Source organism: Pituophis catenifer, unplaced genomic scaffold (assembly GCF_029215685.1).
Source record: "Pituophis catenifer annectens isolate HBS135680 unplaced genomic scaffold, rPitCat1.0.hap2 SCAF_17, whole genome shotgun sequence".
NCBI lineage: Eukaryota > Metazoa > Chordata > Lepidosauria > Squamata > Colubridae > Pituophis > Pituophis catenifer.
Window position 1 is genome coordinate 1,441,906 of NW_027256897.1, and position 27,839 is coordinate 1,469,744.

The window sequence follows — 27,839 nt, forward strand, 5'->3', positions numbered from 1 at the left end:
GCCGTGGCCCCGCCCCCTCCGCCGCCAACATCGCCTTCCCCGCTTCCCCCCCGAGCGGCGCGGCGCCCTCTGAGGCGGCCCCGGCCGGTAAGCAGCGCTCTTCCCCGCCCGATCCCCGACTCCACCCGATCCGCCCGGGGCTTCGCTTCTCCCCCCGGCCTCGTCTCCCGGCCCAGAGGCCAAGACGACGAGAAGGAAGGTTTTGCGGCCTAGCCTGCTCCGAAGCCTCGGACTCGCCTAGCGAGCCCAGCCGAGGAAGGCGCGTCGGAGGCGGCCGGGCGAGTCTGATCTTGGGCGGGGGGGGGGGGGCTGTGACAGTGCCTGAGGAAACTGGGTGGGGTGGGGATCGTCTCAAAGCAGGACCCCCTCCCCTAACCTTGGTATTTTTAGAGTTTCTGTTTTAAATTAGACGTTTTAATGCTTTTTTATTGTTTTAAAATGTTTTTTTTAAAGCATTTGTAATACATGTTTTTTCAATTGGGAGCCACCGAGAGTCGCTTGTGGATATGGACAGCTATAGAAATCAGACAGATAGGTAGGTAGATAGATGAGAGAGAGATTATGATATATATATATGATAGATAGATAGATAGATAGATAGATAAGTAGGTAGGTAGGTAGGTAGGTAGATAGATACCAGAGAGAGAGAGAGAGAGAGTGAGGTGAAAGATAGATGAGAAAGAGATTATTATATATATGTAGATGAGAGAGAGAATGATATATACATATGTGATAGAAGATAGATGACAGATAGATAGATATAGATGATAGATTATGATATATATATGATAGATAGATGATAGATAGATAGATAGATAGATAGATAGATAGATAGATAGGAAATATTATATATTTATTTATTTATTTATTAAATTTATATACCGCCCTACTCCCGAGGGACTCAGGGAGGTGAACAGCGAAAGATAAAAATACATGTAATACAAACATTAAAAACCAATTAAAATATATTAAATACTCTGGTCCCAGATAATTTAAGACATCTCAGTTTAAAACAAAATTAAAAGCAATATAAAGGGAAAGTTAGGCCATATATATACCATATATATGATACATGAGAGAGAGAGAGAGAGATGACAGATAGATATAGATGATAGATTATGATATATATATATGATAGATAGATACCAGAGAGAGAGAGAGATGAAAGTTAGATAGAAATCAGATAGATAGATAGATAGATAAGATTATTATATATGATACAGAGAGAGATTATTATATATGATAGAAGATAGATGACAGATAGATATAGATGATAGATTATGATAGATAGATGATAGATAGAGAGAGAGAGAGAGATGAAAGATAGATAGAAATCAGATAGATAGATAGATGAGAGAGATTATTATATATGATACAGAGAGAGAGATTATTGTATATGATAGAAGATAGATGACAGACAGATATAGATGATAGATTATGATAGATAGATGATAGATGACAGAAAGATGATAGAGATTATGATATATATGAGAGAGAGATTATATATGATAGATGAGAGAGAGAGATATGATATATATATATGATAGAAGATAGATGACAGATAGATGATAGTTATATGATTGAGATAGATAGATAGATAGATAGATAGATAGATAGATAGATAGATAGATAGGGGAGGGGAGTTTCCCCATATCTCCCCCCCCTCAAATCAGGGCAGAATATTGTTCCCCATTCCCCCAGCTGGTTCCAGGTCTGCATTCCCACCATCTCTCAGTACAGCTCAGCTTCAACCTGGGTTAGGTTGGGTGTGTCGTGTGAACCCAGCAACCCCTTGGCTTCAGGGCACGGGGTAGACTCCCAAATTGAACAAATTCCCTACATCGCTTTCCCTCCCTGGACTTGGCCGATGGGAGTTGTAGTCCAAGCCACCCCGAAGGCCCCAATATGGAAAGTTTAGTTCTTAAAATTGAGAAATGAGAGAGGAAATTGCCAGGGGTCAGTTCACATTTCTAGGAGTCGAACTGGGGAGGGGGTCCTGCCACCTCTAAGCGATTTTATTGGGAAGTGAGGTGGTGGTCTTGCAGTTTGTGTCTACATTGGCTTGTGGTTGGTTGCACAAGGGAGCAGGTTTAACGTCGGATTATTGTTTGGTGAATGGTAATTTTGGATTTTAATCGAGCCAAACTTCACTCCATCTCATACAGACTCGTGCCCAATCCTGTTGGCTTTGGATTTAGTGCTAGGTCTGAACCCCCAGCCATTGTGGGTTTAACAAATCGTAGCTAAAACAAACCATGGCTTGGTCTGTTGTATAAAGCTGGTAGTTTTGCTTGTGGCACTGCTGTTGTAAGAATGCAACCTAGAAGGCTAAATTTACCGTTTAATGTGTGGTGCAAACAATCATTGGGTTAATTCCCAATGCCGTGAGTATGATCATCTTATCGTCTGATCAGAGCCTGTTTTTATAAGATCAGGGTTCTCCAAAGTGGTCAGTATCAACCTCTGATGGGATGTTATTGTTCTTACCATTTTATTATTTGTTCATAACAATACAGGTAGTCCTTGACTTACAACCGCTCATTTAGAGACCGTTCAAAGTTACGACAACGCTGAAAAAAGTGACTTATGACCATTTTTCACCCTTTGTGACCGTTGCAGTCGCTTGATTTTCATTCTGATGCTTGGCAACCGACTCACACTTATGACGGTCACAGTGTGATCCCCTTTTGCAACCACCTGACCAGCAAAACCGATGGGGAGGCCGGATTCGCTACACAACCATGTGAAGTGCAGTGATTCGCTTAACAACGGTGGCAAGAAAGGACATAAAATGGGGGCAAAATTCGCTTAACAACTGTCTGCCTCGCTTAGCAACAGATTTTTTAGGGCTCGATGGCGGTTGTAAGTTGAGGACTACCTGTAGTTTGTGTTCCAGAGAGGGAAGCCTCCCGAAGACCAGTGTTTTCATGATGGAAAGGACCTTAGGAAGACGGGGAAGAGTCTTCCCTTTTCACAACAGCGGTGGAAAAAACAGAGGAGAAACAATGGAGCCGGCAGGGGGAAAAAAATACTGGCTGTGGACAGCTCTAGCTTTTGTGGGGAAAATGATGAGTAAGCCTCCATCGGAGCTGAAAAAGTAATTGGTTGCTAAGCCTCCAAGCTACCACGTGAAGGCTTTGTTTTTATCCGTGCTAGGAACAACCAGCTGATGCTTTTTGGGGACTTTTTTGCGGGGAGCGATTTCCAGAAAATCCTTCTGGTTTATTTAATAGAGTCCGGAAGGTGCCAGCAGAGCAAACTGGAAAAAAGGATGCCAAATGGAATGAGGAAGGCTTTCCTAAAATCAGTCACTTGTGTGTGAGTTGGGCAGCTGTATAAATCTGGTAGATAGATAAAAGACACTGAAATGGGAAACCGTACTGGGAGGGAAATGCAGTATTCTTAGCGTGGATGCAAGACCCACCTGGAATACTGCATCCAGTTTTGGTCGCCCTATTATAAAAAGGATGTTGAGACTCTGGAAAGAGTGCAGAGAAGAGCAACAAAGATGATTAGGAGGGTCAAACATAGGAAGAACGGTAGCAGGAATTGGGCATGTCCAGTTTAATGAAAAGAAGGACCAGGGGAGACATGATAGCAGTGTTCCAATATTTGAGGGGCTGCCCCAAAGAAGAGGGGATCGACCTATTCTCCAAAGCACCTGAGGGCAGGACAAGAAGCAACGGATGGAAACTCATCAAGGAGAGAAGCAACCTAGAATTAAGGAGAAATTTCCTGACAGTTAGAACAATTAATCAGTGGAACAACTGGCCTCCAGAAGTTGTGGGAAGGAAGGGAAAAGGAAAGAAAGAAAGAGAAAGAAAGAAAGATAGGTAGATAAGAGAGAGAGACAGATAGGGATGGATGGAGGGATAGGGATGGATAGATACTGTAGCTAGAGAGACAGACAGATTTACTTGCTTACATGGGAGATGAAGTGAATTCTGGAGTTCTTTTTCTCTGCGATAACATTGATTTTTAAACTGCTCAGGAAGCCCTGCCAAAGGACTTACCACGTTGTGCAAGGTCAAAACCAATTACAGGCCATTTAAAGCTGCTCTTTCGTGGCTGCTTTTTTGACTGAGCCAGGCAAAGCAGAACAAGGAACATCCTGTGACCTGAATCTTAATTAGTATTTATCAGGCTGTCAGCGTGCCTCTCGATTGATTTAGAGAGAAGGATTCAAGAAGCCGGCGGAGCAGTATTATATTTTTATTGCATTTGGCCAACCGCTCGGTAGCTGGGACATCTAGCTGGAAAGTAGCTGGAAAGCCACGGGAATTCCTTCTAGCTCAGTGGATACGAAAGGAGGTGTTCCTTCTGTTGTTTTGCTCCCTTACACAATGCTCAGGCTGAGTGAGACAGAAAGAAACAGGGAAAATCAGCTAGCGGGCCTCTGCATTTAAACTCCAGAATAGAGGAGGGGGCATCACATCAAGGTTGCAGTTAATTTTTCACCTTATATTTTCACTTGATACCACCGCTGAAGCATCAAACTGAGTGATGGAAGGATTACTGCGAGTTGCTATTTGTTTGCAATCCTCCCTAATGCGGTATTTTTCTCAACCTTAGCAACTTTTAAAATACGTGAACTCCCGGAATTAGGGAGCCACAGCAGGGGGACAAAAGAGCCGCATGCAGCTCCGGAGCCGCAGGTTGCTGACATCCTCTTTAGGATGTTAGAATAGAAAAGAAAACCCTATTTTTGATTTGTTTCCATTTGCTTTTACATCTTCGTTGCCCTGTAATTGAGAAGGCAGAGTATTAATACTGGAATTGTACTGGAATTATCAATACTGTTCTGTTTGTTTATTGGCTGCATTTTTAGTCTGCTGTCCTCTCCAAGGGCTCATGAATTATACAAAACACTTAACATTTGGAAGATTAAATATTTCATTTGCCTTCTTCTTCAAATCCAGTCATCTGCATCCTAAAGCAACGAAGCAGGTTTGAGACCTTTCTCTTTTCCGTTTCAGGCGCGGATGGTGGTCTGAGCTGGCCTGGAAAAAGAAGCCAATTCTTCCCCCGAGCTCTTTCTCCGCTCCCTTTAGGGGGAGCCCAGCCACAAAATGGGGGACCCAAGAGACCTGTGTTCTCACCTGGATTGCATAGGTGAGGTCACCAAGGACGATATGCTTTTCAAGTCCAAGGTAAGCGGCCGTGTCACTGCAGCAACATTTCTCCTTGCTGGCATATACAGGTAATCCTCGAGTTACGGCCAAAATTGAGCCCAACATTTCTGTTGTTAAGTGAGACGTTGGTTCAGTGAGCTTTGTCCTGTTTTACGACTTTCCTCCCCAGAGTTGTTAAGTTAATCAGTGCCGTTGATAAGTTAGTAACACGGTTGTGAAGTGAATTTGGCTTCCCCGTTGAGTTTGTTCGTCAGAAGGTCGTAAAGAGGGGGTCACACAACCCAGGGACACTGCTGCCGTCATAAATGTGAGTCAGTTGCCAAGCATCTGAATTCTGACCACGTGACCATAGGGATGCTGTAATGGTCATAAGTGTGAAACATGGCCCTACCTAAGCCACTTTTTTTCAGTGCTGTTTTAACTACGGTCACTAAACGAATGTAACTTGGGGCCTCCCTGTACATTCTTGTTTTAATTTAACAAAAAAAAAAAAAAAAAAACAGGACACAAAACTGAAAATATGAAAGCTTTGTATTACTAAGCAATCAAACAATGATATGAAAATAATACACTATCTAAATAAAACATACACCGTATTTTTCGGAGTATAAGACGCAGCTTAGTTTTTGGGGAGGAAAATAAGAAAAAAAGCTGATTGGCAGGTGGATCGGCCTCCCGTTGTGAGCTCTGTGCCTTGCTTTTTTTTTGCTTTTTTTTCTGCCTCTGAAACTTCTGAAACTCCGTTTCAGGAAAAACTTTTTTTCCTGCCTCTGAAAGCCTCCAAAACAGCTTCAGAAAAAAAGCCTCTGAAGCTCTGTTTGGGGGCTTCTTTTCTGAAGCTTCATTTCTGATGCTTTTTTCAGCCTCTGAAACCTCCGTTTGAGAAGCTGGACGGGGCTACATTCAGAGTATAAGACGCACCCAGATTTTCACTCTCTTTTTTGGGGGGAAATGGTGCGTCTTATACTCCGAAAAATACGGTAGCCTATAAATGCATCAGAACATCTTCACTATTAACTACATCAGTATTGTTGGAAGTCCCCAGGAGTCATGTCAACATTTTTCATTTTCCCCCCCCTCTTCCGTGTGAATCTAGGGAACATGCCAGTCTTGTGGTGCAGGAGGACCAAATCTCTGGGCCTGCCTTCAGGTAAGACCCCTCCCCCCCCCCTTTGAAATCAAACTTTTGGGAAGTGGGGGGTGTTGTGTTCTTCCCGTTGTCAAGTCTGGTGAGTTACTGGGCACAAAGACTTGATTTTCTGCCCGCGTTTCGGTTGCTTTCATGGTGTGGAGACAATAACTTGGTCCTTAACATCAATAAGACCAAGGAGCTTATAGTGGACTAAAGAAGGAATAGATCAGACATCCAGCCCTGAGACTGAGTGGAGCAAGTGGCCAGTTTTAAGTTTCTGGGTGTTATCCTAAAAGATGACCTAACCTGCGGCGCTCCCATTGCAGCGTTGGTCAAAAGGGCCCAACGGAGATTATACTACCTGAGACTTCTCAGGAAAAAACAACTGAATGGAAAACTGCTGGTGACCTTCTACCACTGCACCATAGAGGGTATTTTAACTTCCTGCACCTGTGCATGTTTGCCTATTGCACGGTGGCAGATAGGACAGCGCTCCATAGGGTCAACATCATTGCCCAGAGGATTATTGATTGCCCTCTCCCTCCCTTGGAAGAGCTTTATAGCTCCCGCTGCCTTACGAAAGTTCAAAACATCCTTAAAGATCCATCTCATCCTGGGCACCCTTTTTTTTTTTTTGAACTATTACCATCTGGCAGCCGGTACAGGACAATAAAAACAAGGACAAATAGGCTGAAAAGCAGCTTCTATTCCAAAGCAGTAACTGTATTGAATTCTACTGTATAGTGCAATGTTAATGCAGTATCAGGGGTTTTCAATTCAATTGTATAGAGTGTGAAGGAGGCGTGTTTGCGTTTTAATTTTATAGTTAAAATGTACACTGAAGATGGCATTTAATTTCGAGGTGCAATGACAATAAAGTAAAGTTACAAAGCCAAACCGCCTTCCGCTTTCAATTAAATTTGCTTGAGCTTTAATAAGTCTCCCTGCTTCTCTAGGTTGGTTGCCATTATGTCGGTTGTGGAGAGTCCTTTGCGGATCACAGCACTTTGCACGCCCAGGTGAGAGGCTTTTCCCACCAACTTGGTTTGACTTAAGTTGAGTTAAGTTGATTCACTGACGTCGAGGCTCTGGAAAGAGCAACAAAGATGATAAGAGGACCGGAGGCTAAAATATACAAAGAACGGTTGCAGGAACTGGGCATGTCTAACAAAAAGAGGGACTAGGGGAGACATGATAGCAGAGTTCCAATATCTCAGGGGCTGCCCCAAAGAAGAGGGAGTCAAACTATTCTCCAAAGCACCAGAAGGCAGGACAAGAAGCAACGGGTGGAAACTAATCAAGGAGAGAAGCAACTTACAACTAAGGAGAAATTTCCTGATACTTAGAACAATTAATCAGTGGAACAACTTGCCACCAGAAGTTGCAAATGCTCCAACACTGGAAGTTTTTAAGAAAAGATTGGACAACCATTTGTCTGAAGTGATGCAGGGTTTCCTGCCTAAGCAGGGGGTTGGACTAGAAGACCTCCAAGGTCCCTTCCAACTCTGTTATTTCTGTAACTTGGTGAAGTCTGTGAGTCACAAACCCTAATTGCTATTTAAGTGTTGTTGTTGTTGTTTTTTCTTTTTTTCTTTTCCCATCAACTCGCACCCAGGCCAAAAAGCACAATTTGACGGTCAACCTGACCACTTTTCGGGTGTGGTGCTACGCGTGCGAGAAGGAGGTGTTCTTGGACCAAAACCTGGCTTCCCATCCTACCAACCTGCCTTCCAAATTTATGGAACAGGTAAGCGAGCGGTTTTTGTGGACTGTGCTGACTTTATTCCTCCTCTTTTTTTTTTTTTTTTTTTTACCCCCGTCCCCTCGGTTCGGGAGTTGCTGAGCTCATTTTGGCTCGTGAGGTTTACATGGTTTACGCTTAAAAGACGGGCATCCTGAGCGCCGTTGCTTCCAGGGGGCGAGGGCGTCGCGAGGACCTGGATGATGGCTTTCCAAGGAGAACACTGTGCCCATCCCCCCCCCCCCAAAAAAAACTTGCTTTTCCCATTCCTGCTCCAGGATTCTCTCCCACCTGTCCATCCGCTCAAAGCCGTTCCGATTGCCGTCGCTGACGAAGGAGAATCGGAATCGGAAGACGATGACCTCAAACCAAGAGGTGAGCCAGGTGGGGGTTTCTTTTGCCTGGGGGGGGCGGAGAGCGGCCGGGGGGGGGGGGGGGGCACCAAAGAGTAACAAACAGAAGCAAAAGGGTCTCCAGAGCTTCACACGTTCTATTCCTGCCCCTTTAGGCCTTACGGGGATGAAAAATCTTGGGAATTCGTGTTACATGAACGCTGGTCTCCAAGCTCTCTCGAACTGGTAGGTCGGAGAACGGTCATTACACGTAGTCCTTGAGTTACGACCGCAACGGAGCCCAAAATTTAGGATGCCAAGCGAAACGTTTGCCCCATTTCACGACTTTCCTTGCCGCCGTTCTCGAGCGAGTCATCGCATCTATTAAGTGAGTCAGGCGGTGGTTAAGGCAATCTGGCTAACCCCTTGCCTTTGCTTGTCAGAAGGCCGCACTGCGACCGTCATAAATACGAGTCGGTTGCCCAGAGTCTGAATTTTGATCACATGACCACCGGGGGGGGGGGGATGCTTCAGCGGTCGTAAGTGTGAAAAATGATCACAGTGGTCCGCTTTTGCGACCTTCTGACGAGCAAAGTCAATTAGGAAACCAGATTCATTTAACAACCGCTCAACTAACTCAACAGCCGCAGTGATTCCCCTAATCGCTTTGGCAAGAAAGGTCATAAAATGGGGCAAGACTCACTTTAACAACTGTCTCGCTTAGCAACAGAAGCGTTGGGCTCAGTTGCGGTCGTTAAATCAAGGGCTACCTGTAAGTTTGAATAAGAGAACGCTTTCTTTTTTTCCGTTTTGCTCTGTGACTCTGCATGAAGTGGACAGAAGTGTTCTCACCAGCCTTCTTAACCTCCGTTTTAGCCCCCCACTCACACAGTTCTTCCTGGAATGCGGTGGTCTCGTGAGAACTGACAAGAAGCCGGCGCTCTGCAAAAGTTACCAGAAGCTGATCTCTGAAGTCTGGCACAAAAAACGGTGAGTTGGTTGAGGAGAGCCCAGTTTGTGAGAGGTAAATGTTGTGGTCCGCCGGCAGCCTGCGGAGCTCACAGCAGAGTCGTACAATGAGGAGGCTGGGGAGGAACATGGGCCAGTCCTGGAGTCTGGGAAAGGCTGGGACGAGGGCTCTGCATCAGAGGCAGAGAGGGGGCCAGGGCCATCTGGAAGTTATGTGCTGCCTCCGGAGCCTCCAGAGTCGGACATCAGCGCGGCAGGGAACAGGGGGAGCCTGTTCCCAATGCGTACTTGCGCAGAGCTGCCAGAAGGCAAGAACAGTTAAGACAAAAGGGGCGACTCGGGAGTAAGGCTTGGAGATGATTGGCCCCTCCCATAAGACATAAAGGAGGAGCAAAGGCACATGAGCCTTTGCAGGAAGCAACTTTGTTCGTTCTGGTGGGTTTAAATTCTGAAGCTCCGTTTTGATTCTGTGCTCGGTGTGGCCTTGCAAAGATAATTGCCGATTAGATCTTTGGCAGCGTGTCAAGGGAGATAAAGGTGGGTGCTTATCAGCCTTATCCCGAAGGAGTGTGGCAGACTTCTGTCGGGCTCTTTACAAACTATCTGTGACTCATCACGGGCTGTGAATGAACAGAATTCACAGCCGTTGAAATAAAAAGAGGATTTTTGGGGCAAATCGTGTGCTTTTTCCTGTCTCAGGAAGCCTAGGTCAGAACAATAAAGGAAAGACTTAGAATTGGTGGTGGGTGGATGCATGGATAGGAAAAAAAACACACACACACATATACACAATCCTTTCACTGATCTCTGAGCTTGGTTGTTTTCTTGTAGACCTTTCACGACCGAACTAGGTAAACATCATCAGTGCTAGGAGGAAGTGAGGTTTGCTCCTGTTTATATGTTAGAAGCTCTGAGCCGGGTTGTTTTCTCCCAGACATTTCATTACTGAACTATATAAGGTGATGATGACGTTAACTAGTCAGGTCATGAAACTTCTGCAATCAAAACAACCAAGCTCCGAGCCACTGTATGTAAACGGTATGTCACACTCACTAGCACTGATGATATAAGCTAGTTGGGTAATTAAACGTCTGCAAGAAAACAATCAAGTTCAGAGAGCACCAAGGACCCCACAGTCCTTTTCTTCCTCCTCCTCCTCTCCCCAAACTCCATTCCCTACTAGCCCTGAGGATGTTACCTAGTTGGGTAATGCAATGTCTTGCAAGCAAACAGCCAATCTCCGAGCTACTGTACATAAACAGGGAGCAAACCTCACACTCACTAGCCCTAATGATGTTCCCTTGTTGAGTCTTGAAAGGTCTGTAAAAAAACACCCCAGTTCAGAGGGCATCAAAGACCCCATGATAAACCGCTGGCTGTTTAAATGGTCTCTCTATTGTTTGTTATCTCTGCTTGTCCTCCCTTCCTCCTAGCCCGAGCTACGTTGTCCCCAGCAGCCTCTCTCACAGCATCAAGCTGATCAACCCCATGTTCCGGGGCTACGCACAACAGGTGAGCAAATTCCCTCTGCTGAGATGGGAATGACCTGGGATCTCCTTCCTGCGACGGTTACAAGCGATTCTTAATCTTCCTCGCTATGGAAATAACCATTTCCCTATTACTGGATACAGAATCTTGCCTCACTTAATGTCTTGGATCACCGAAACATTTTGTAGCTCGTTAGAGGGACGTCTGCCTTTTCAGAGTTTGTTGCAGTACCCACGATTGCAGACACGATGAAATGAACTTCAGCAGGATTCAAATTACATAAGAACCTTCTTTATATACAATACTGTGAGGTTTATTTAAAGCATTCAAAATTTATGCTCGCTAATTCGACGGACAACTCTGATGTTCGAACAAAGGAAGGTTTTATCGAATTGCGTTTGCAAAGGCAGGCCTCCACATCCCTTCCCAATGTGGATTGAGTTGGTGAAGTGCGCCTTTCAAGTTTCACACCATGCATTTATACGTGTTCCACGCAATATACGTCATGCCTAAGATCCCTTACATTCTGCGTTCATGACAAAGGTGTGATTTACCCCTGCCTTGTTACAACAGGATCTATCTTATCTTGTCTTTTACCATTTGTCCGGAGCGTGGGCTTAGTTCCTTGAACATTCAGATCGAGCTGACACACGGTGATTAGCTCTTTATCATTTGTGGTTTTTATTTGGCCTTGCTACTGAGGCTTGCGGTAAGAGTTACTGACTTAAAAGTATTTTATAATTCTTCCAATACGTTTTATAAAAGAGTAACTTTCCATCCATTCTCACAATACCATACAGCAGAATTCAGCATACAACATCAGGAACGCAGAAGCAATATTCACGGAAGCAAGTCATTACAGAGTAGAGAGATGCAGAAGCTAATATTGTACAGGGCAGGCAGGGGTGCTATTCAGCAGGTTCTGGAGAACCTGTAGTGGAAATTTTGAGCAGTTCAGAGAACCGGTAGCGGAAATTTTGAGCAGTTCGGAGAACCGGCAAATACGACCTCTGGCTGGCCCCAGAGTGGGGTGGGAATGGGGATGTTGCAGTATCCTTCCCCTGCCACGCCCACCAAGCCACACCACACCCACAGAACCGGTAGTAAAATAATTTGAATTCCACCACTGGTACAGGGGCACTCATTACAGAGGCCAAACCAACTCTCATATACAGTTCAAGTCTAAGCCACGCCCAGACTCCAAACTCTCTTATGGCCCCATACAAACAAATACTCTGTTTCAGTTACCAAACAGCCCTCATTGGCTGACCCAGTTGCCTATGTCCTATTCCAGTTCATGAATATACTCTGACATGCCTTCTTTTGAATAAGCCCCATTTCCCCCCCTAGCCCCCTTTTTATTTCCCTAGCAAACCTGGCGTCTCTTTCCGTCCCCTTCCCAGGACACGCAAGAATTCCTCCGCTGCCTGATGGACCAACTACACGAAGAGCTGAAGGAGCCAATGACGGCAGAACTGCGCGACTCGGACACGAGCGACACGGACGACAAGCGAGAGGGCGACCGCAGCCCTTCGGAGGACGAGTTCCTCTCCTGCGACTCGAGCAGCGACCGCGGGGAAGGGGACGGGCAGAGCAAAGCAGGCTCCGCCGAAGCGGAGCTGCTGATCCAGGAGGAGGCGGCCGGCCGCAGCATCTCCGAGAAGGAGCGGATGAAGGAGCGGAAATTCTCCTGCCACCAACGGCGGAGCAACTCGGAGCAAGTCGATGAAGATGCTGACATCGACACCTCGGTGATGGCGGTGGAGGGCGGGGCTTCTCCGGAAGGGCTCCTCCCACCCCCTCCACGACCTGCCAGCCCTGCAAGGACCCCAGGTAGGGTCCATGAGAGGTATACCACCTTCCTTCCTTCCTTCCTTCCTTCCTTCCTTCCTTCCTTCCTTCCTTCCCTTTCTCATTTATTTTTCTTCTCTTTTCTCTTTTCCCATGTTTCTTCCATCCTTCCTCCTTCCCTCTCTCCCTTCTCCATTCCTATCCCTTTCTTCTTCCTTCCTCTCTCTCATCCTCTCCCTCCCTCCGTCTCCTCATCCACCTTCCCTCATTTATTATGTAACTTCCTCCTCCTTTTTCCTTTCCCCATCTTCCCGCCTCCCCTCCATCTCTCTTTTCATCTTCTCCCTTCTTCCTTCCTTTTTTATCTTCTCCTCCTCTTTCTCCTTCTCCTCTCTGCCGCCCAGAGTCACCTTCCACGGGAGACAGGAGACATACAAGTTTAATAAATAAAACCTCATCATTCCCAACTGCTCTTGTCCATTCCCAGAACCAGATAATGACGCCTATTCACGTTGTCCCTCGCGGCCGTGCAGCCCTGTCCACCACGATGTCTACTCCAAACTCTCGAATCCTCCACATTCCAGCCCAGTGAGGCTGGGACACTCATACGTGCTGAAGAAAGGTAGGAGGAGAGTGTATCTAGGTGAGGGGGTTATTTGAGTCCTCGCTTGATCGACCCGGGATAGGCAAATGTTGTCGGATGGGGGTTATAGGCGTCGTTGCAGGATGTCAGCTGTTCCAAGCGAAGCTGCCTTTTGCAATTGACCGATGGCGATTTTGTCAATGCCGATGGTGTTAGGAGCGTGGTGGCGCACTCGTTAGAATGCAGTATTGCAGGCTAACTCTGCCCACTGCCGGGAGTTCGATCCTGACCAGCTCAAGATGGACTCAGCCTTCCATCCTTCCGAGGTGGGTAAAATGAGGATTGTTGGGGGCAAGAGGCTGACTCTGTAAGCCGCTTAGAGAGGAGGGCTGTAAAGCCCTGTGAAGCGGTATATAAGTCTTAAGTGCTGTTGCTATTGGTGTGCAAGTGGTGCTTCCGGATATTTTGCAATTGCACCCAAGGCACCTATCGCTGCTGGTTAGTATCTTTCTTCTGCTGCAGTAATTCTGTTTTTATTCCCCTCCTTCTTCAGCTCAGCTGTTGACTTCCGGAAAAAAGAAGAAAGAGTTACGTTACCGTAGCGTCATTTCTGACATCTTCGACGGCTCCATTCTCAGCCTCGTCCAATGCCTCACCTGTGACCGAGTGAGTTTCTGTGCTCTTGGAAAGACGCCGTCCCTTCCCACACCCTCTCCTTCGGCTGTGGCTGCAAGCCGCACCAGATTTTGGCCCCAGGGAGTTTTTCCTAGGTTTTGGTCTAGGAATGATTGGGACAGGCAGGGACTTACTTTCCTTGCAACAGCCAATTGTGCAGTGGCTCAGTGGCTAAGACGCTGAGTTTGTCGATCGAAAGGTTGGCAGTTCAGTGGTTCGAATCCCTAGCGCCGCGTAACAGGGTGAGCTCCCGTGACTTGTCCCAGCTTCTGCCAACCTAGCAGTTCGAAAGCATGTAAAAAATGCAAGTAGAAAAATTGGGACCACATTTGGTGGGAAGGAAACAGCGTTCCGTGCGCCTTTGGCGTTGAGTCATGCCGACCACATGACCACGGAGACATCTTCAGACAGCGCTGGCTCTTTGGCTTTGAAACGGAGAGGAGCACCACCCCCTAGAGTCGGGAACGACTAGCACATATGTGCGAGGGGAATCTTTGCCTTTACTGAGACCAGAGGTTTAGCCTTCCGAGCTCTCGTGCTGGAGCTCATCCTTAGGGACCTTCTCCCTATCGGAATGGGTGCTTTGGGCTATTCTATGCATCGTATTTATGTGCTGCCTTCCTATTGGCTGGCTGGTGTGTCGATGGCCAGGAATTGGCTGTTGTTTCCTTGTGCTGCCATGTCCTCAGCTCCTAAGGACTTGATAGGCTGGTGATAAATCAACATTTCTGTTGACTGACAAGTAGCCCATTCCTCAGACTTCAATCATTTACCTGGCTATTTTTGTACCTGCTCGGCCAACAATCTTAGTAGCTTGCGGAATTGAACGTACGCCCTCGTTCATCGGCTTTCATTTCCCCTTACTTTCTTCTCTCTTCCTTCGATGCCCTCCAGGTTTCCACCACTGTAGAGACTTTCCAGGATCTGTCGCTGCCGATTCCCGGGAAGGAAGATTTGGCAAAACTCCATTCAGCCATTTACCAAAATGTTCCCATCAAGGCAGGAGCGTGCGGCGACAACTACGCCGCCTCGCAGGGCTGGATCGCCTTCATCATGGAATACATTCGCAGGTCTGTGGGTCTTGGAAGCCCCTTCCGATGCTGAGGCCAGCTAGGGAATTCTGGGAGTTGAAGTCCACACCTCTAAAGTTAAGAAACACCGCTCTATTGTTTCTTGATTTCTTGTATTTGCACGCTGACTTTGGTAGCTTAAAACAGGCCACATGGTTGAGAAGGAGGAGTCTGTTTTTCCTAATTTTCCTAACAGGAAACAGGAATTTGAGAGAGCCAAATTCACAATCACATTTCTGGCAAGAGGGTCAGGAGTGAGTATTGGGTCCAAAATGTGGTGCATGGATGAAGACAGATTTGAACCTGGGGTCCTCCCCAATCCATTTCAACGCTCGCATTGAAGACCTGCTCTTTGGGGTTGGTGGAGAGGAAGAGGACTGTGGGGTCCTTGGTGCCCTCTGAGCTTGGTGGTTTTCTTACAGACATTTCACTACCAAACTAGGTAACATCATCAGCACTGGAAGGGAGCTAGCTTCCACCCAGTGCTGCCTTCTAGTATTAATGATGTTACCTATTCGGGTAATGAAACGTCTGCAAAGCGAATCTTAAAATATCGTTGATGGTTGAAAACCAAATTCTCTGACACTGAATGTAAGACAATTGGCCCTCAGCCTTCTGTAGTCGACTTTAATTTTTACCAGTGCAAAAGATCAATTTGGAGCCTAACCTGGTCCAGAATTGGGGCTCAGAATGATACACACACACGAGTGGTTTTCCAGCTGCAAATCCGTAATTACAAGCAGGGTGTCAGGTCCATAGTGACTCACACAGCACCTCCTTTCTCCTTGTCTTCTCCAGGTTTGTGGTCTCCTGTATCCCCAGCTGGTTTTGGGGGCCCGTCGTTACTCTGGAAGACTGCCTGGCTGCCTTTTTCGCCGCCGACGAGTTGAAAGGTGTGTTTGCAGGGAGGAAGGCTGCTTAGAAGCCTCTTGTGCTGCTTACACACCCAGGCCCTCGAAAGAAAAGGGTTGGGGTGGGTAGGGTTTACAAGTTGTCCTTGACTTATTAGCTCTCGTACTTACAGCCGTCACAGCATTCCCAGGGTCATAGAATCAAAATTCGGGCACTCGGCACTGGCAAGGATTTACGACCGTTGCAACATCCTTGGGTCACCTGATCGGCCATTTGACACCTTCCCAGCCAGCTTGTCACAAGCAAAAGTCCATGGGGGGGGGGGAGCCAGTTTCGGTTAATGACCGGATGATTCGCTTAACAACTGCATTGTTTCGCTTAACCATGCCAAAAAAGAAAAAGAAAAATCACATAATCAGATGGGACTCACTGAATAACTGCCTTGCTTAGCAGTGGCTGTGCTGGTCCCAGTTGTGATTGTAAAAAGTAATTCGACGACTATTGGTAGACATGTGGGGTTTGTGTTTTAATTTTCCAGTTTGATCACCTGGTGGTCCCCTATCGAAGCCCAACCCAAGTCATCCTTGCATAGTTTTCTTTTTGGGCAGAGGGAGTTGAGAGAGCGAGCAAGAAATGAGCAATGTGGGTTAGGGCACCCTAACCACTTCTGCCTTCACCTTGCTTTCTCTTCTAGGCGACAACATGTATAGCTGTGAAAAATGTAAAAAGTAAGTCCCTTTTCCCACCCTCCCTTCCCAGATATTTTCCCTGGTGGTGTTCTGATCTAGGCTTCCCCAGCAGCCCGAAGCCAAGTCCTTGTCCCGTCAAAAACCCCTTTTATTTAATTTACAGTGAATTCCTCTCCAGCAAAGTCTTCCCTCTCCCACAGTCTTTCAAGATAATTCACAATGACCGACCTTGATCAGGCTTGGAGAGTGGCCAGGCCGATATCTTTCAGACGCCTGCAATACTTGGCAAGAATGCAGGAATGAACTAATTGTCTCCTGCAAACTCCACTCCCCTTTTGCTCCTCTTTTATTCCCTCTGGGAGGGGCCCTTCATCGTCCACCTGTGGCCTTACTCCTGAGTCGACCCTTGTTCTTTAGCTGTTCCCTTCATCTGGCAACTCTGCGCATGCGCACACGGGGAACAGGCTCCAGCTGTTCCTCTGCCTCACTGATGTCTGACTCCGAAGGCAGCTGACAACTGTCAGACGGCCCTGGCCCCCTCTCTGCCTCCGACGCAGAGCCCTCATCAGAGCCTTCCCCAGACTCCAGGACTGGCCCACGTTCCTCCCCAACCTCCTCACTGTCTGAATCTGCTGCCAGCTCCGCTGACTGCTGGCAGGCCACAACAGGTGGCTCCCAATTTTGCAAATTTTGAGAAACGACGCTCTCGTTGGGAGAATAAAATTGGAAGCGACTAAATTAGCGGGTCAAGGAAAGTTGGCTGGGGAATTCCTGGAGTTGAAGTCCAGATATCTTAAAAGTTGCCACGTTTGAGAAATCCTGGACGAATCCTTTTTTTTCTCTCTTGGTTCCTCCTCCAGGTTGCGGAACGGAGTCAAGTATTGTAAAGTGCTGCAACTGCCTGAGGTGAGCCGTTCCCTTTTGCTTGGGTTTTGTCAACAACGTTTGGCTAAATTTCTCCCTTGGATAATGGAAAGGAAAGAAAAGGGATTCTCCACCATTCGGTCAGAACCGAAGAAGCTTCTTGGATGAGAAGGGAAACATCTTCAACGAAAAACAAAGAAAGTCCAGTTGCCTCTTGAGGAAGCACTTTTGGGGAAAGGGAAGGGAAAAAGGAAAGGAAGTCCTCTATTTTTCAGAGTATAAGATGCACCAGAATATAAGACACACCTTAGTTTTTGAGGAGGAAAATAGGAAAAAAAATGGTTAGCTTTATGCACATTAGTTCGCTGGTTTTGAGAGCGTGTGCGCTACGCTTGCATGCGCCTGGTTGGGGATAAAAAATAGCTTCTAAAGCACAGCTGATGGTCGGAGAGAGAAGCAATGAGAAAAGCAGGTGAAAGGCGGAAGATCGCTTTCCTCGCTAGCGCCTCGTTAGGGCTCGAAAAAAGCTTCGAAAAAGCGACATTTGGAGTATAAGACACACCCAAATTTTCAGCCTCTTTTAGGGTGGGTGGGGAAAATGCATCTTCTACTCTGAAAAATATGGGAAAGGAAAGAGATGAGAAAGGGAAGGGAAGGGAAGGGAAGGAAGGAAGGAAGGAAGGAAGGAAGGAAGGAAGGAAGAGAAAAAAAGGAAGGAAGAGAAAGGGAGAAGGAAAGAGATGAGAAAGAGAAAGGGAAGGAAGGAAGGAAGGAATTAATTAGGGAAAAGAAGGGAGAAGAAAGGAAGAGAAAGGGAGAAGGAAGGAACAGGAAGGGAAAGAAGGAAGGAAAGATGAGAAAAAGGGAGGGGGGGAAAATGGTGACTTTTCCTCAAGAGCAGCTAGTGGGTTATGATCCCTGCAGGCATTTTTCAAACTCTTCCTCCCTGCCTGCCCCCCCAGGTCCTCTGCATCCACCTGAAGCGTTTCCGGCACGAAGTCATGTACTCCTTTAAAATCAACAGCCACGTTTCCTTCCCCCTGGAAGGCCTGGACCTCCGGCCCTTCCTGGCCAAGGAGAGCGTCTCCAAAGTCACCAACTACGATCTCCTCTCGGTGATTTGCCACCACGGCACGGCCGGCAGTAAGTCACTTTCCTTCCTGTCCCTCGGTTCCTCTGAACAGATCTGGAAACGCAGGCCGCTGGGTCAGGACCCCGCTTCAATTCTCGGCCTCTCGGTCCTAGGTGGACATTACATCGCCTATTGCCAGAACATGATCAACGGCCAGTGGTACGAATTTGACGACCAGTACGTGACGGAAGTGCACGAAACGGTCGTGCAGAACGCCGAGGCTTACGTCTTGTTTTACAGGTGAGGGTAATCTTGTTTCAGGTAGTCCTCGATTTACGACCACAATTGAGCCCACCATCACACCGTCAGCTGGTGATTGGCCCAAAGTCACCCAGCTGGCTTTCATATCTAAGGTGGGACTAGAACTCACTGTCTCCTAGTGATTGGCTCAAGATCATCTAGCCAGTTTTCGTGCCTAAGTTGTGACTAGAACTCAATTAACCCAAAGGCACCCAGCTGACTTTCATGCCTAAGGCAGGACTAGAACTCACCGTCTCCTGGTGATTGGCCCAAAATCACCTAGCCAGTTTTCATGCATAAGGTGGAACTGGAACTCACCATCTCCTGATAATTAACCCAAAGGCGCCCAGCTGACTTTCATGCCTTAAGGTAGGACTAGAACTCACTGTCTCCTGGTGATTGACTGAGGTCACCCAACTGGATTTTATGCCTAAAATGGGACTATAACACCCATCTCCTGGCAGCCAGCTTTCATATCTAAGGCGAGACTAGAACTCACCATCTCCCACTTTGTAGCCCTGGTGCCTTTTCTACAAGACCAAACTCTTTTATTTCCTCCTCTTGTTTCTTTCGAAACGTCCTACAGAAAAAGCAGTGAGGAGGCTGTCCGGGAGCGCCAGAAAGTTGTCTCGTTGGCCACCATGAAGGAGCCTGGCCTGCTGCAGTTTTACATCTCCCGCGAATGGCTGAACAAATTCAATACCTTCACAGAGCCCGGACCCATAAGCAACCACACTTTCCTCTGCTCCCACGGAGGTGAGCGGGTGCTGCGTGTGGTTGTCATCCTTTGTGCTTCTCTTCAGCAAATTTGTTGCAGAATAACATTCGGGGGTTTCCTTGGGATTTTGAGACTTTGGGGAGTTCCTTAGCCTTTTTTTTTTTTTTTTAAATACAAATAGTCCTCAACGTACGACCCCAATTGAGCCTAAAATTTATGTTGTTAAGTGAGTTTTGCCCCATTTTTCAGTCTTTGTCAGGGTTCCGACGGATGCTCTAATTAAATCATGAGTCTCGAGCCAAGCTTCAAAAAAAATCCAGTTATTTATTAGAAGCTTCATGTCGGCATGCTCCCAAGTGTTCCCAGCTCTGACCCTACATAATTTATGCTTCAATTATGACCCTGTTTCCCCCCCTTCCCTCAGGGTGTGTCATCAATCACACTCCCAACGGAACAATTTCGAGGGTTGACCTCCCCTAGGCTGCTGTAGGTAACCCTGGGATACAGCCTTGACAGAGATAAATGTGAAATGTGCATCTGTCTTTGGCTGCTTTTTTTTTGCTCTGGTCGTTAAGTGATTTCCTTGCTGCCCTCCCCACACGCTTCGCTTATCCGAAGCCGGCTGGGAGGGTCTCAAACAGTGATCCCGTGACCCTCCTAGGACCCTACAACCATAATAAATACAAGACAATTGCCCACATAATTGTGGAATCACCGCAGACGGCCATAAATGCGAGAACTGGTTGAAAGTCCTATTGTTCAGTTCCTTGATAACTTCCAGCGGCCCAGTTCTTAACTCTCTCTGTTTATCTTTCCCCATAGGAATTCCACCGAATAAATACCATTATATTGACGATCTGGTGGTGATTCTGCCCCAGAATGTTTGGGAATACCTGTATAACAGGTAAGGAGTTTCCTCTTCCAGCGGTTCAGCCACTGTTGGGAGTTACTGTTCTTTTCCTCTTGGTCTTCTGTCCATCCCAGGAAAACCACTTGTAGGAGAAGAAGAAATGTTCAGGGAAACACAGGACGTGTCCCCCTTCCTTAAGAACTGTTATCATTGTGCTGCTATTTTATTGGGCAGGTTAGATTCGGTTGCCTCACACAGGTTGTTTAGTTTTAATAAAGTTAATCCTCGACTTACGACTTACAAGTGAGCCCAACATTTCTGTTGCTAAACAGAAAGTTTTTCTTAATTTTTATTTATTTAGAAACATATCAATGCGTGAACAGTGTGGCACCTGGGTGTTATACATTCTAATACAAATAAAACTAGTAGAATTAACCATAGTTATTACACTCAACCAACTTATATATTTCTAATAATAATAATACACATTTATATTAAGTTGCAGGCTGTCGTTATTCAATTATTCCACGTTTTCTCTTGTTATTGCTTTTATTTTATTATATAAAAGCGTAGACACTAACAGTCCCCCTTTCTCTTATTTCTCTCTCTCATTCTAACTTTTAATCATGACACAGAAACAGTTGTTAAGTGAGTTTTCCCCCATTTTATGACCTTCCTTGCCACAGTTGTTAAGTAACAGTGAACGAGGAAGCCAGATTCATTTTAAGAACCGGGTTTAGCTGCAGTGATTCACTTAACAACTACGGCAAGAAATGGGCCCAAACTCACTTCACAAATGTCTCGCCGAACAAAATTAATTTGGGACTCTGTTGTGCTCGCAAGTCGAGGGCCACCTGTGTTCATTTCACACTTCAAATGGCCGCTGAATGGATGGTTATAAGCAGTGATGACATTCATTTTTTTTTTCCAATTTTTTCCCTACCAGTTCTGTGGGCGTGGCTTGTTGGGGGAGTTTTGTGACTGAGCGGGCGTGGCCAGCTCGATGTCACTCACAGCCATGCCCAGTCACATGACCCCCCCCAACCAAGCCACACCCACAGAACCCAGTAGGGAAAAATGTGTGTATGAGCACCAGAAGGGCTCATAGTGAATGCTGTGGCAGAGAGAAGCCAAACTTTTCTCTCTCCATTCACAGCGGAGCTGCTGTTCCCTTTATGGTCCTCCTCCTGGCCCCCTCCCTCCCGGGGATTACCTTAAAGGGACAGGCTGCAGCAGCTCCGCTGAGAATGGAGAGAGAAAATTTCGGATTCTCTCCGCTGCAGCATTTAAGGTTGAATGGGGCGAGTGGCTGGAAGGGGTGAGGGGTGAGTAGGGGAGCGGGAGGGTGTGGGCGGGGCCAACCAGGGGTGGTTTTTACCGGTTCGGCGAACCAATTCAAATCGTCCCTACCGTTTCGCCCAAGCCAGTCCGAACCGGTTGAATTTCACCTCTGGTTATAAGTTGAGGACTTCCTGTAAAATGCCTCCTGATCTCCCGAGTGACAAGACCCAGGAAAATCCACCTTCTCAGTCCGGAGTAGAGTATCCCTTGCAGGGGTTCAATCCCGGGACGCAACAAGGCGCTATTTGAGTTTTCAGCACCTGTTTTCTTTCCGTGCTCAGGTTTGGGGGTGGCCCAGCCGTGAATCACCTCTACGTCTGTTCGGTGTGCCAGGTGGAGATCGAAGCCCTGGCTAAGCGGAGGAAAATGGAGATTGACACGTTCATCAAGGTAACGTCGTCCGTCCGTCCCCCCCCCCCCAGTTGGCCTGGTGGAGTTGGGAGTCACGACAACGCTGGGTTCAGCGGGAGAGGCTGGCTGGGTTTGCAAAGGGCCCCCTCCCAATTGAAAAAAAAAAATTCGGAAGCTGGAAAGGGAGATCCGGAGTATGCAGACAACAGCCTGGGATTTACCCCAAAGAGCATACACTTACGACCAAAATTGAGCCCAAAATTTCTGTTGTTAAGCGAGACATTTGTTAAGTGAGATTTGCCCCATTTTTAATTTTTTTTTTAATTTTTTTTTTGCAAGCCAAAGAACTTGCAAGGCTTGCTCAAAAGAGTCACAATGGCGGCCAGGAGCCGAGATCTATCCATTGGGTATGTGCGTTGCCCCGAAAAACAGATTTAAAGAGTTCTAATGGCTCCGTTGCAGCAGCCTTCTTCACTTTGGGGGGGTCTTCCCAGTGGATGAGATTTTTGAGGGACCCTTTATAAATCCTCTAATAAGGCCAACCTGGAATACAGCATCTAGTTTTGGTCCCCGCATGACAAAAAATATGTGAAAAGTGCAGAGAAGAGCAAGTAAGATGATTAGGGGCTTGGAGACAAAAATATATGAAGAACGGTTGCAGGAATTGGGTATGACTAGTCTGGAGAAAAGAAGGATTAGGGGGGGACGTAATAACAGTCTTCCAGTATTTGAGGGGCTGCCCCAAAGAAGAGGGAGTCAAGCTATTCTCCAAAGCCCCCTGAGGGCAAGACAAGAAGCAACGGATGGAAACTAACCGAGGAGAGAAGCCACCTGGAATTAAGGAGAAACTTCCTAACAGTGAGGACAATTAACCAGTGGAACTGCTTGCCACCAGAAGTTGTGGGTGCTCCATCACTGGAGGCTTTTAAGAAAAGACTGGATGGTCACTTGTCTGGAATGGTATAAGTCTTCCTGCCTGAGCAGAGGGTTGGACTAGAAGACCTCCAAGGTCCCTCCCAGCTCTGTTCTGATTAATTTGACCCCCTGGCAGGTTTCATATCCCCCCCACCCCCAACCCAGCCTGACCTCTCCCCCTTTCATCCCCCCCTCCAGCTGAACAAAGCTTTCCAGGCGGAGGAGTGTCCAAGCGTCATTTTCTGCATCAGTATGCAGTGGTTCCGCGAGTGGGAAGCCTTCGTCAAAGGGAAGGACAACGGTGAGACGCTGGCGGGGGGACGGGAGATGGGGACCCCCACAAAGATGTGGACCAGGAAGCGACATCCGCTTCACCGCTGATTGGAAACGGCGGGATGAAAACTGGGCTCCCGGGCAATCGATGCTCCTCTTCCTCGATCCTTTCCGGCAATGCCCAGCCTCGTGATTGTGATTGTCACAATTAAGTCTAGGAAGGGGGGAAGCCGTTGCATTAAGGGCGTCGAGGCCACTTGGTTGAATCGCCTCCTTTGATTTGTGTAGCCGTCCTTGAACGAGGACGCTGGTTTTACTAAACGGTAACCTTTCGTTAACGGGGGGAGGGGGGATTGTGCTTCAATTCCCGAGGTCGCTTGGTTATTTATTGTCTTTATTCCATTCCATTTCATATTTTTTTAAAAAATCTTGTTTCTGTTTTGTTTTCTTATTTTGTTTTATTACTTCTTTCTTTTGTTTTACTTCATTTTATTTTATTTCATTGTATCTGTATCCTGGAGTGGTGGCCGTGGCCTAGAGGTGGAGCTCTCGCCTCCCCAATCAGGAGGCTGTGAGTTCGATCCTAGGTAGAGGCAGATATTTCTCTCTCTGGGCACAATGAGAATATATCTGCTGCGAACTCTGCATTGGCGACAGGAAGGGCATCCGGCCAGTAAAGACTCAGCTCCATTCGTATTTGTATCCTGTCTTTGGCCAAACCACATCCAGAGCAGGAGGCCGCCCTCAACGCTGCACATTCCCCAACAAACAACTCACAAACCCGGTTTTTATTTCCCGCAGAGCCTCCTGGTCCGATCGACAATACCAAAATTGCCGTGGCCAAAGGAAGCGGCCATATGCAAGTCAAACAGGGTAAGGAAGAGTCTCTGTCGGGCCAATCAAAGACTGAAAAACCCAACTTGCCTTGAACGGGGTTTCAGGCTCTTGAGTTCTTTTTTTTTTAAAAGTTTTTTCAGTTTTATTTTCTTTTATACACATAATATAAAATGTACATTTTCTTATACATAATTAATCATATATGTATATATTTTCCTTAAAGAAAGCATTAAAATAAGACCTTTTAATTACCTTCCGCCTTCTTCTTCTCCTTGCTTTCCCTTCCCAACCTCCTCTCCTTTCCTACTTTCTCCTTCCTCCTCTCCTCTCCCCTACTTCCCCTTCCTTTCCCCCACTCCTCTCTTCTTTCCCCCTTCTGGCCTTCTCTCCTACTCCTGTCCCCTGTCCTTCCTGCCTCTCCTTTTCCCTTTCTTCCTTTCCTCTCACTCCCTCTCCTCTTCCTACCCTCTACTACTCCCTCTCCTTTCTATCTTCTTTGCTATATAATATTTTTCTTGTCTGGTATCCGAGCAATTCCTATATTCTAATCATATTTCTTTTCAAATTTATTCTATCTATCAAATCTAGATGGCACCAGAGAAAATTGAAAAGGGGGAAGGGAGAAAGAAGAGTATAATGTACAATTACGATGATAATATTGATAGAGGCTCTTGAGTTCAAATGCTGCCAGAATCTCTCCTGATCGGCCCTCGCGTCTTTTTCCAGGAGCCGATTACGGGCAGATCTCGGAGGAGACCTGGATCTACTTGAGCACGCTCTACGGCGGAGGCCCCGAAATCGCCATCCGGCAAAACGTGGCCCAGGTGCAGGAGGTGGAAAGTCTCCACGGGGAACAGAAGATCGAAGCCGAGACCAGAGCTGTTTAAAAAACGAGGGACGCATTCAGGTGAGCTGCCTGGAGAACCCAAAAGTGGACGTACCTTCAGCCATCCGGTTGCTTGGTTTACTGTATTTTTCGGAGCATAAGACGCTCCGGACTATAAGACGCACTTACCTTTTTTGGTGAGGAAAACAAGAAAGAGAAATCTGCCTCTGCCTCCCAGCAATTTTGCCTCGTTGCAGCAAACAGCCTGCTTTACTTTCATTTTCGTTTTCAGCATAGCTTGATTAGCACAAGGAAAAAAAAAAAATCTGCTCCCAGCAATTTACCTCCTTGCAGGAAGCAGCAGAGGCCCTGCGCAAAACAGCTGAGAGCTAATCAGCTGAGAGTCGGGAGGCCGATCCAATCAACTTGTCCTAATTAGGCTGTGCTGAAGCTGAAAGGAGCTGTTTCTTCTTGCTGTTTGCTGCAAGGAGGTAAATTGCTGGGAGGCAGAGGCCAAAGGGTGGGGAGCCAGTGGGCGGGCGGGGCTACACCTAAATTTTCACCCCCTTTTAGGGGGGAAAAAGGTGCGTCTTATACTCTGAAAAATATAGTAAATTACAGGGTCGACATTTGCATCCTGCCTGTATTGTTTATACCACAGGAATGCTGCAAAACCGTCATAAAACGGCTCAACTCATTTTTTTCCCAGTGCTGCTGTAGCTTTAGTATACCACTCACTAAATGAATAGCTGTAAGTCGGGGGAGGGGGGTACCTGTATTCAGCTGCTGTGGCCTAGAGGTGGAGCTCTTGCCTCACAATCAGGAGGTTGTGAGTTTGATCCTAGGTAGAGGCAGACGGGTTGAGGGTTGGGCAGGGGGTTGGACTAGATGACCTGTAAGGTCCCTTCCAAGTCCGTTAATCTGTTTAAAGATGTATTCTGAGTCCAGCGAAGGAACTGACCTCTGCACCTTTTTTCAAAATTCTTTAAAACTCTGGGTTTTTTTTAAAAAAAAAATTGTTGCAGTTAGTCCTCGACTTACAACAGTTCATTTAGTGACCGTTCGAACTTACACCGCCACTGGAAAAAGTGACTTACTTTGTGATCAAAATTCAGGCGCTTGGCCACCGGCTCATATTTATGACGGTCGCAGTGTCCCCCAGGGGAGGCGGGACGTCACTTAACCCCCTTTTGCGACCGTGTTCCTAAATTTAGCAGCTGCACTGATTCACTTAGCAACGGTGGCCAGAAAGGTCATAGAACGGGGCGAAACTCACTTAACGAACGTGTCCTTTAGCAGCAGAAATTTTGGGCTCGGTGGTGGTCATAAGTCCAAGGCTACCTGTGTCTTTATTCTTGACGTCTCCCTCCTTCCTTCCTTCCCTTAGGTCGGCTGTTCCCCCGTCAAACTCCTCCTGCGTCTTGGAAGTCAACCCACATCCAGCCGCTGCTCTCACCACTTCCACCCCCTGCCCTGTCCCCAGCCAGCCCCTTGGCCACCAATCTTAATTTGAGGCTCAGTCGCGTCTCCCTCCCTCTTTGCCAGGAGGGTCGGGGAGGGGATCTGACAGCATCTCGCCTGTCTACAATTTGTCCCCAAAATCGTCCCGTTCCAGGCCAGGATGAGCACCTGCTCCGGTTTGGTTTTCCTGCCTTCTCATCCCATCACCTGCCGAAGTCGGGAAAGGGTTCTTTGGGGAGAAATTTTGGGTTGCCCTTGGAAGGAGCCGGTGTCATCGCCGTTCTCCTTCGTCACCTTGCTGGCCTTTGATCTGTTCTTGAGGTTCCAAGGAGAAAATGCACCCTTGTCTTGGTTCTCCTTTTAGTTCCTCTTCTGAATTTTTACCTGGAGGTGGGGGTGGGGGGGCACCTGCAGGAGAGATTTTGAAGCCACCTGGCTTCAAGAAACCTAGAAAGAATCTCATCGTTTGACAGGGTTTGGGGTTTTTTGTGGCACACACAATATATATATATATTTTCCTCCCTTCACCCATACGGATCAAAAGCGGTTGGCTGGAACCCCCAATTCCCTTCTATTTATCTATTTATTTGCAAGGAATGGATTGTCCTTGGTCCTTCTCGTCTCTGACCCCCCCTCCTCCCCGCCAGCCCCAATTATTGCCCAGCACAAACTGGTAACACTGGTACCCTTAAAACCAAACACGGGCCTCGAGCCACATCGACAAAACGCCCTTGAATTTTCATCCAGTGGTTCTTTAACACAGCCAGAAATATTACACAGCCCAAATATTACACAGAAGTTGAGGGAACCCTCTACATCCTTGCGCTGAAAGAGGTTGAGCATATCCTACAAAATTTTTCTTCGGGGACGTGTGACTTTCTCATCCGCCTGGATGATGCTTAGGGCAAGATGGAAAAACTCAGTTTTTTCCCTAGGCAAATGGCAGTCCCGCTTTGGACGTGAACTAAGAGCTGGCCTCTTGGGACGTCTCCGCTTTTCGCTTCTTCGACAGAGCTCCGGTTTGCTAATCCTCAGAGAGAGAGAGAGAGAGAGCAGAGATTCTTAACTGTCCTAGCGATTTGCCACTTGGCACCTTTCTCCCCAGACTTGCACACCTGCCCACAGTCTCCCTTTTCGAGCCAGGTTGGAATGGCATCGTCCTCAACAAGCCAGTTTATTATTATTATTATTTTTCTGGAGAAAGGAGGAGGAACAGATGCAGAATGAAAATGTGGACTTGGGAGAAGCTGCTTTGGAGACGAGACGTCGATGGCAAAGGCTGGGTTGGTGACCCACCTAAAAAGAGACCCTAGCCAAGTTTCTTGGCTTCACCTCTCGTACCTGCTGGATGCCACCTGTCTTTGTCGTTTTCTCCCCCTCCCAGAGTTCTCCTCTAGGAGGGGCAAGCCTTGTTTTTCCATCGTCCTGCCTGGACCTACTTTGCAGAGACTTGGACCTCAGACAAGTCATCCCGGTGCCCAAAATGGATTATTATTTTTTTTTTTCTTGCCGAGAACATCAGCCAATAAAACTCGCTCGCATTCAAAAGTCTGCCGATGTTGCTTTTGCTTCGATCT

The 27,839-nt window shown here is 47.1% G+C and overlaps 1 protein-coding gene across 1 annotated transcript; it reads left to right on the top strand.

Annotated features, from left to right (window-relative positions):
- On the top strand, positions 1-27,813 carry USP20 (ubiquitin specific peptidase 20). The gene is made up of 25 exons (XM_070955926.1): positions 1-87; positions 4,977-5,150; positions 6,229-6,282; positions 7,221-7,283; positions 7,880-8,011; positions 8,284-8,380; positions 8,514-8,583; positions 9,214-9,327; positions 10,740-10,818; positions 12,198-12,627; positions 13,073-13,207; positions 13,722-13,834; positions 14,738-14,913; positions 15,712-15,806; positions 16,460-16,493; positions 17,315-17,360; positions 18,281-18,461; positions 18,564-18,690; positions 19,277-19,446; positions 20,231-20,312; positions 21,881-21,989; positions 23,064-23,166; positions 23,940-24,011; positions 24,702-24,882; positions 26,189-27,813. The coding sequence occupies exons 2-24, from the start codon at positions 5,070-5,072 to the stop codon at positions 24,860-24,862; spliced, it is 2,724 nt and encodes a 907-aa protein (XP_070812027.1). The 5' UTR covers positions 1-87; positions 4,977-5,069; the 3' UTR covers positions 24,863-24,882; positions 26,189-27,813.
- The last annotated feature ends 26 nt before the right edge of the window (positions 27,814-27,839 follow it).

Excerpts from the sequence above, each read along its gene's own strand:
- USP20 (XM_070955926.1), top strand. The coding sequence starts at position 5,070 with ATGGGGGACCCAAGAGACCTGTGTTCTCACCTGGATTGCATAGGTGAG. Across the intron at positions 9,328-10,739 it reads GAAGTCTGGCACAAAAAACG|CCCGAGCTACGTTGTCCCCA; the intron begins GTGAGTTGGTTG and ends CCTTCCTCCTAG. Across the intron at positions 21,990-23,063 it reads AGATTGACACGTTCATCAAG|CTGAACAAAGCTTTCCAGGC; the intron begins GTAACGTCGTCC and ends CCCCCCCTCCAG.